Genomic DNA, 8,904 nt, shown 5'->3' on the forward strand with positions numbered 1-8,904 from the left:
ATACACAAGGTTACACCTTTATTCGGATCAAGAATTGATAATCAATGATGCGAAATTTGAATTGTTTCATCATGTATCGGTGCTGAACGTTATTTCAATAATCACTCGAGGGTCTTAACCTCCATATCCTCAGGGAGAGCAAAGCTGATGAAAAAATTTCAAGAGAAAACAGTTTTCAAACGAAAGAAATCTAAGAGAAATTCATTTCCGTTCGTTCTTCATTCGGAAGACAATATGAAGTTGAAACGTTACACTTTCAATAAACTACCATACTACGTGAATATTAGATTTGTCTATTTAGTCCTTCGCTATAATAACGGAAATCACTCAGAGCCCAAATCTGAGCGTCAAATTTTCAAAATATTTCTGTCGGATGGCCTCCAGACCCCTTCAGTTCCAACCACGTTTAAGACGAACGCACCCGCATATTCCTCATGCTCAGAGCCTGGAAAGTTTACTTAATTTCTATGTTTACTTATATACGTTTGGTTCGCCGTAATTGCATATATTTCGTTATAAGTTTATACGTAATATTCAGCATGGTGATCAAGGGCTATTATTTCATAAGCGAGAATGAAGGCTTTCATCAGTCGGTATAATTAGGAATCTTGTCGTAATCGGCTCACTCCAATCCGAGTTGTGACTGACGAGCCAAGCGAATGTTTGAATTCCCATGATTTTTCGTGTAAATATTTTTCGATCGTGTGTTGTGTTCGCAGTATGCGCCGAGGCCGTTATAGAATATGATTATCTCCGTATTGACGCTTTCTGTAATTCGATTTGTCGCGCGGGAGGCTTAATCAAAGATCTAGCGCCTTAAACATCTGTATATAAACATTTATGTACGTAAACCCTGCGGCGTATAAATCGCTGATACGGTTCGCAATATAATCTCAAGGTTGACGTTCGACCGACATTTTTATTCATTGTTCCTCAGGTGCACATACAGGCTTGACATCTTCTACCGGTCAATCCTCGATTGTTTCTCGCTATATACAAACAAATATGTCAAATTTACTCGGAAAATACGTACGTGTATATGTAAATAACATGGGGTCCAGGGACACCATGCCCGCTTGGGATGTGGTTTCAAATGTTCAACGATCTAACAATTCAATATACAATGCCCCCTGGTGACCATAAACTGTAATTGATGACCTTGAAACTTACCACAATCATCGAATTACTAAGTTATTGTACTATTCAACGCCCCCTGGTAACAAAATGATTTTTGGCATATATTTAAAGAGTCAAATCTTCACATATTCTGAAAGTTGGTTCTTGATTAGAAATCTTTGATTACGTGTCAATACTGTCAGATGTTAGTAATGGTCCGAGATGTGACTCGCGATATACAATGAAGTATAAATACCCCATGCAGTTCCTATTAAGAGATTCGTGCTAGAAATGTGCTACGGATTAAAAATAGAAATACTTATGACTTTTATTTTTTCAGGTGATCCTTTATACATCAATATGGATATAGTGATAGCAAGTTTTGATAGCATATCTGAAGTTAACATGGTAGGTGTGCAATGTGTTCCCAGTCATAAACAAACATCTTAGAAATGAAACAATTCTCTTCTAAATCTCCGTGAGGATTTTCCTATATTTGGCGAATTTGAATTCAAAAATATTCAATCGTTTCTGTCAATGTATGAAGCCGCCTGACTAATACATCAGTGTATAAATACGATATACTTATTTATTGATAATGTGTATATACATATATGTAGCGCGTCTGTTAAATATCGAAGTTGCAAGTACGAAAACAAGAGAATATTTGAGGGACCATACATCTGCCCACTTGGCTATTGATTCTAACGGCGCTACTGTCTGAATAACATTTACGCTTTCAGGATGTTACAACTACTGCGCTGATCAAAAGGAAATAATAAATGTTTAATTTCTTTGTCGCCTTTCGTTAGACTAACGCCTTCGGCTGGTCAAGATACGTATATCCCGAAATTATCCCTTACAACGACGAGAACCGCGAATGACACCGACCGAAAATGAAATATCGCCGATGCGTCAGATTCGCCATGTGTATCCACACCTTCTCGTTTCATGTTATGCGCGGTTTCACCAAATACATTCGATTCCTTCGGGGCTATTCTTGTCTCCATGGTGATAAGCAAAAAGCTATATCATTTGACGAGAGTTGATATGAAATACACCGATTGTTTTGAGAGTGTTTCTGCCAATTTTCCGGATTTGGTCTCATTAAATGTATTGCTATATACATGTGGACCTGGCAGCACTACAAACAGCAGCAGCTGAATCGGCGGGCCGCGAGCAGACTACACGCAAAATGATCGATGGAACTGAGATCCCGTTTAAGCCGCTTCTGTAGACAACAAAATCGTCGTATTTCTCAGAAAATACGGCATTTCCTTTTGTTCGCCACAATAATGAAATTAATAACAACCATCCCATATATGATGCAAATGTAGAAGGCGCTGAGTCAAGATGTCAATCCGGTCTCCCTAAAAATAGCTTTCCGCGAAGTATGAATTGAATATCAAATCCTGATTGATAGCAATTTGTTTCTTTATTTCAGGATTATACAATAACGATGTATTTGAACCAGTACTGGCGGGATGAACGACTCAGTTTTTCCACTGCCGACGAGTACATGACGTTAACCGGCGATTTTGCCGAGAAAATCTGGGTACCTGATACGTTCTTCGCGAACGATAAAAACTCGTTTTTGCACGATGTTACCGAAAAAAATAAAATGGTTCGTTTATACGGCGATGGTAGTATCGTCTACGGCATGAGGTAAGGGTCGTGGTTCTTGTTAGAGATATATCAACGTTTGGTCAATACAATAGTCCAGGTCAGCTAGCAGGCGAGTGTCGGCGGTGTTCAAAAAAACAATCTAATATCAATTACTTCTACATTTGATTTTGTTTGGAAGATTAACCGAAGCGTTTCAACGAAATCGGAAGGGTTAGAATTTAAATGTCTATGAATTGTTCACAGTTACTGTTGTTGTGAAAACTTATTCCAGGCCATTTACCTCGGTATTTAAGACATTAGTTCAGGTACCACGTATATAAAAAGCCTCCGTAATCCGCATTAACGAAGCTCCAATGGTTTTTGTTTATGTACCCTTGTCCCTTTGCCGGATAAACGCGAATGTTATATTGCGAAGATCCTCTAGAATTTACCTTAAGAATTTACAGTGTTTGACCATTAGTTATCTTTATTGCCTTTGCCCGTGTCGTTTGAATGGACTTATCGCTCGATCTCCGTTTGACAAAATCGTGACAAATTATGACTAATTCATATATGGCAATAAAACTGCAATAATGCCATAAATGTTATAATAAAAACCGAAATGGATCATAAAGATTGTGCACTTTAAGTTAACGTTTAACTATTTGGTAATCAGTTTAGATGTGTGATATGTGATATGTATATATTTTGATATGCGTGATAAAACTAAAACTAAAAGCAAATCCAAGGTTCTTCGTTGGAAAATTCTTCTCTTTGTGAAATAAGATGAATTCTAGACAAAAATGGCTAGCTAGGTTTTTTTGTGTGGGAGTCCTACAATTCTTTGTTACGTCATCTATGCTTTCGCCACAACGTCTCGATGATAAGATGTTTTTTTATATTTCTATATACTTATCATTCGTCTAGGTTTCCTGTGGGATATTGGAAATTTGATAGCGAGCATTTTGCTTCGATAAGACGTTAGTAATCTGAAATTCTCTTGTTTATCATGTAGGTTTACCACAACTCTAGCCTGTATGATGGATTTACATTATTATCCACTAGACGTACAGGATTGCACTGTAGAAATAGAAAGTTGTAAGTATACACAAACAAATATTATCAAATCGCTATAAAGCACCAGAAAAGCGCCATTTTTCCACATCATTTACATCATCTCTGTATAAAAAGTCTTAAGAATGAAAATATGCTTTGCAAACTGAATGACTACTTCGTAAATTATTCAGGCGTCATCGAACATCAGTTTTTAAACGTTTCACCTGGTTTTGTAGTAGTTCACTGAACTAGAACGTTTCGGAAGCGAGCGAGCGAGAGAGCGAGAGATCAGGTGGAATCGAGCTATCATTAGTGCAATGCTTAACACATGTTAAGAAGATATTTTTTTGTTCGCTAATGACTAATGAAAATATCGAAATGTTTTCTTAATTTTTTTTCACCACTCGCAGGGGTTTTGAATATGTCGTTTTCTTTTTAGACGGTTATCCGATGGAAGATGTGATAATGAACTGGACCAAACAGGAGGAATCAGTCCAAGGATTGAGCAAGATAGACTTGCCGCAGTTCAGCTTAGTAAACTACAAAACTACCGAAAAAATCGAGAACCTCACAACAGGTTCGTAACTAGATATTTTTCCAGAAAATGGGTATCTATGAAACATGATAGTTTGTGGTGCAGAAATGTCAGAAGAATTATTAGATATCAAAATGTTGTTGTTGGCGACATGTTTGCCGACAACTCGTTGGGTATATTCTAAAGTGTTACCATGGACACGATGACCGAATCAATTTCTACCCAAATAGACGTCGAGCATCTATTTAACCTGATCAAGCTTTGGTCCATTCATCCTACAAATCGCTGTTCAATTGGTAATCCGGACACGATAATCGAGATAGAGATATTCGCGAAGGTCAATCAAGACGGAGCCGATGCATCTGACCGCATGCGAGCGTCCTCTAGTCAGTAAATTGACTTTGATAGATTTTCTCATACATAAAACATTTCCTCGCTATTGTATGAGTATATTCTGTATCATGAAGGCGTTCTGTAAATTTGCCACCCAATTTGTCCAAAATAACGACTTAGGTTGTTTTTTGTAAATATGTCTTCCACTCGTACCTATCAATGCTAGCTCACTTCAGCGACCACTCAACGACCACTCGTGAGGGTAAATTATCGTTCGGTTGGTCCAAATATTGCCAATATATTCCGCCGGGAATAATGATCAACGTGAACCACGTCTGTTTGTGAATATTCAATATATGATCTACCTGGTCCTGCAGGCACGATACGCCGCTCTTCATTAGCCGATGTGCCTAAACCTTGAATATACCGTGAGCGAATTGTTTTATGCTTCGGCCGTCACGGTGGAGGAAAATAGATCCCAACTCGCATCAGATGCGGCACGATTTAGATGTTCATTTATCGCTTTGATGCGATCGGATCGAAGCGCGAGCAAATCACGTGGAAGTAACGCATAACTAATATGTTTGACCGCCGGGTGAAAGAATAGATAGAGTTCATATCCACAGAAACACGAAAACTAAACGAAATGAACGATGATATCAAACGAGAATAATTATATTCTGAAATAACTTACAGTTTTATAAGGCACGGGTATATATATATATATACATAAACTGAATCAATCATAACTATAAAAGCTGTATACATAGAATGTGAATGCAATATCGATGTTATATGATTTTATATCGGTATGTTATTGCCCTCTATTCGCTATACGCAAAATATCGAACGACGAATAGATTGGTACCGTTTCCGGATAGCAAAAAAATGCATATAATTAAATAATGCCAGGTGCGTATGAGATGCTGTATCAAGTACCATTCCGCAGACGTATTACATATATACTGAGTTCTAAACGAATTATTGCGCGGGTTTCTAATACGAGTATAGAACGTAATTAGAAGCGATGAAGATTTCGTGAACGGGGTGATGATAATTTGCTGCGGTTAATTAGCTATGTAAGGTTATCGAAAGGTGAACAATTTGGAAGTATGGAGGATTGTGATAATGTTCGGCGGAGTTTGCTTATAGTTTCTACTTCATAACATCCATGAAAAAAAATGCAATTTCTCTGCTTTCCCCGGGGCATATAAAACGTACGGGATCTCTTGCCTTTTTGTATAATTTTCATGGTAATAATAGTACCCCTGGGCTTCGTAGGCTTTTAAATATGCCGTACAAAAATTCAACAACTCATTTCATTTTCATCTTCTAGGTTTATACCAGCGATTGTCACTGGTGTTCAAGCTCGAACGAAATATCGGATATTTCATATTTCAAACATACCTGCCTTCCATTTTGATAGTGATGTTGTCATGGGTATCGTTTTGGATTAATCATGAGGCCACCTCTGCCCGAGTAGCTCTGGGTAAGTCTATACGTCTATATAACCATTTTGCACGCGGTAAAAAAAAAAAGATACGCGAAACTCACTAGAGTGTCGGTTTGATTGGATACGAGAACCGAGGAAAATAAAAAGCTGCGCATCTTGGGAATTGTGATGATGAGATGAAGAACATTCACTTAACATTCTCCCTCGAGACGCGAACAGTAACTGAAGTAAATTAGATTTGTCAAAATTTGATTCTTCTTCTGGTTTATTTAGAATAGCACGCATGAGCTGGCTTCGTCTATTCCATGATTAACTTTTCGCTTGAATTTAAGAGATTACAATTCGTTGCACCAACGGCCCTCCCCTCTCGCGAAATTATTGACTTAAATGTTGTTACATGACTATCATTAATGGCTATCTAATTACAGGGATAACTACCGTTCTAACGATGACTACTATTAGTACTGGAGTTCGGTCTTCGTTGCCAAGGATTTCATACGTAAAAGCCATTGACATTTATCTGGTTATGTGCTTTGTGTTTGTGTTCGTGGCATTACTGGAGTACGCCGCAGTGAATTATACGTATTGGGGAGCTAGGGCGAAAAAGAAAGCGAAAAAAATCAAAAATGCTGAAAAATACAACGCGGCAAATACCGAGGAAAATGAGTATGCCGTAAGTGTAGCAGCTTCTGCTAATTAGAAACAAGTGCTCTTCCCATGAAACCCTCCTTGTCTATAGGAATAATGTATTTGATATTTCTGGTATTTGAATAGATCTTTTTATTGTTATCTTACAGAATGAAGCAATAGAGATGCAAGATATCCGAATGTCGCCGATACTTAGTCTACGAAACAAACAGAACTATAACTTCGACGAGAACTCCGTGCGAGTTACGCCTACGTATAGGATGCCGACGATGGTACCGCGGGCGTCGTACCCGGTGCGACCGGGACATTCGCAGCTTATAAAACGACGAAATCAGTCCAACTTTCAAAAACGTAAAAGAGTATTCTCTCAAATTAAACGCAGAGCGCAGGAAATCCGTAGAAAAATACCCGTAGTCAGGGACGTGAACAAAATCGACAAGTACAGTAGACTTGTCTTCCCTTCATTGTTTATATTGTTTAACATGTGCTATTGGTGTTTTTACTTGATTAAAGATAAGTAGTAAGCGGAATTGTGTAATAACGTAGGAAATGAAATGTTTATTGAAGCGGAAGAGCGCGTCTTGCCACGCGCGGTGGTACACTGTCGAGACAGCCGGAGTTGCTGCAGTATCATTCTTCCAATAAATGCCGAAGAAATGACGACCTGATGATGTTTTGATAGTCGAACTGATACATCATCGATGAAAGAAGGTTTTTTGAATGAATGCGCTGTGATGGTTGTTGCAGGCTGAGTAAAAACATCTACGTATATTTTGTAAACGAGAAAATATTTCTAAAGTCTCTTGCAGTCATCGCGTCTACTGAAGCGTCTATTAACTTGTTGTAAATAAAACGTTCGAGAATACCTGGCACTTGCAATATGAGCACAAGAAATCCGCCCGGCGGGCACGGGACGAGTGGAGCATAGTTTTAAAAATGTCGTCCTGTTGTTCGGTGTTGTACGTGTCCGTTATTCGTAGTGTTTTCGTCGCCGAAACGATTCCGGTGAATTTTACAATTTCATTTTGCTGCCGAAAGTGTGAAATACTTACGATCGCACAACAAACAACACAATAATTCACACAAGTCATGGTAATTTGCCGGCGAAATTTTTATGCTGATCGTCTATATCATGAGAGATAGACATTATACAATGACAACGACTTCCGAACATCGATAACATCGTTTTAGCTGTAATATTCCGTCTAATCTGCATATCGAGGCCCTGATTGGTTGTTTTCGGGAATATTTAAATTGATCCGAATTGATTGCGTGTAATAAACATAACATTTATTTAGTCGACATGAAAATATTCTGTATATAGTTACTATACATAGATACTATACCGATATTTATTCATTCTTCCTTGTGACAAACACATTTTGTTAATTTTCATCTGCTGTTATGACGATATTATCATAGATTTTATGAGGTTTTGATGATTAAACTGTGTATTTTAGCTATTGTGAATATATTCTAGTATATCGATTCGTTTTCTTTCTGTTGGTTGGATTTCGATCTTTTCTCGTGTATAAATAAATGTTATTATTATAAGGATTATTATTCATGAAGTTTTTTGATGAAAATCCTCCTCGAATCGTGTGTAAAAACAGTCGTGCGAAATAATTTACTCGTTATTGATTAAATTAATTAATTATCTTATTATTGAAATAGAATATAACTTAAAGTTCTTTTGAATTAAAAGCTCGTCTAGTGTATTCATTTATCGATGGGACGTTGTTTCGGTGCCGATCGAAGGAGAAACAAATCCATTCACAGGAACTGGTATGAATTCTGTGTTTTCGAGTTAACCACATGTGCCCATACCAGGTCCAAGTCTGCGGTCATCTGAAGCTTCGAGGAGCACGCATTTGTAGAAATCGGCGATGTTTGTGGTCTTTTTTTAAATCCTTGGCTGCATCTCACAAGTATCATATGTGGCAGATTTCTCTAATGCGCCATCTGAGGACTAAAATCTGAACTGATGAAATTATAATTTCTCTACTTCATCGCGAGTGTCTGGACTACTACACCGCAAGAACAACTCAGAATTCACTCTAAGGATATTGTTATTATAACTGACGTGATAACATGTATATCTAGAAATTATTCAGACATATCGAGAAAGTATTTGGACTTGGATCAATCTGATAAAAAC

At 37.7% G+C, this 8,904-nt stretch overlaps 1 protein-coding gene across 1 annotated transcript; it reads left to right on the forward strand.

Annotated features, from left to right (window-relative positions):
* Positions 1-1,461: 1,461 nt before the first annotated feature.
* LOC141905479 (gamma-aminobutyric acid receptor subunit beta-like) lies at positions 1,462-8,164 on the forward strand. Its single transcript, XM_074794346.1, has 7 exons — positions 1,462-1,524; positions 2,561-2,781; positions 3,737-3,819; positions 4,217-4,354; positions 5,982-6,134; positions 6,527-6,771; positions 6,896-8,164. Exons 1-7 carry the CDS (start codon positions 1,477-1,479, stop codon positions 7,265-7,267), a joined length of 1,260 nt encoding a protein of 419 aa, XP_074650447.1. The 5' UTR covers positions 1,462-1,476; the 3' UTR covers positions 7,268-8,164.
* The last annotated feature ends 740 nt before the right edge of the window (positions 8,165-8,904 follow it).

The sequence above is a fragment of the Tubulanus polymorphus genome, chromosome 5, assembly GCF_964204645.1.
Source record: "Tubulanus polymorphus chromosome 5, tnTubPoly1.2, whole genome shotgun sequence".
In the NCBI taxonomy this organism is placed as follows: domain Eukaryota; kingdom Metazoa; phylum Nemertea; class Palaeonemertea; order Tubulaniformes; family Tubulanidae; genus Tubulanus; species Tubulanus polymorphus.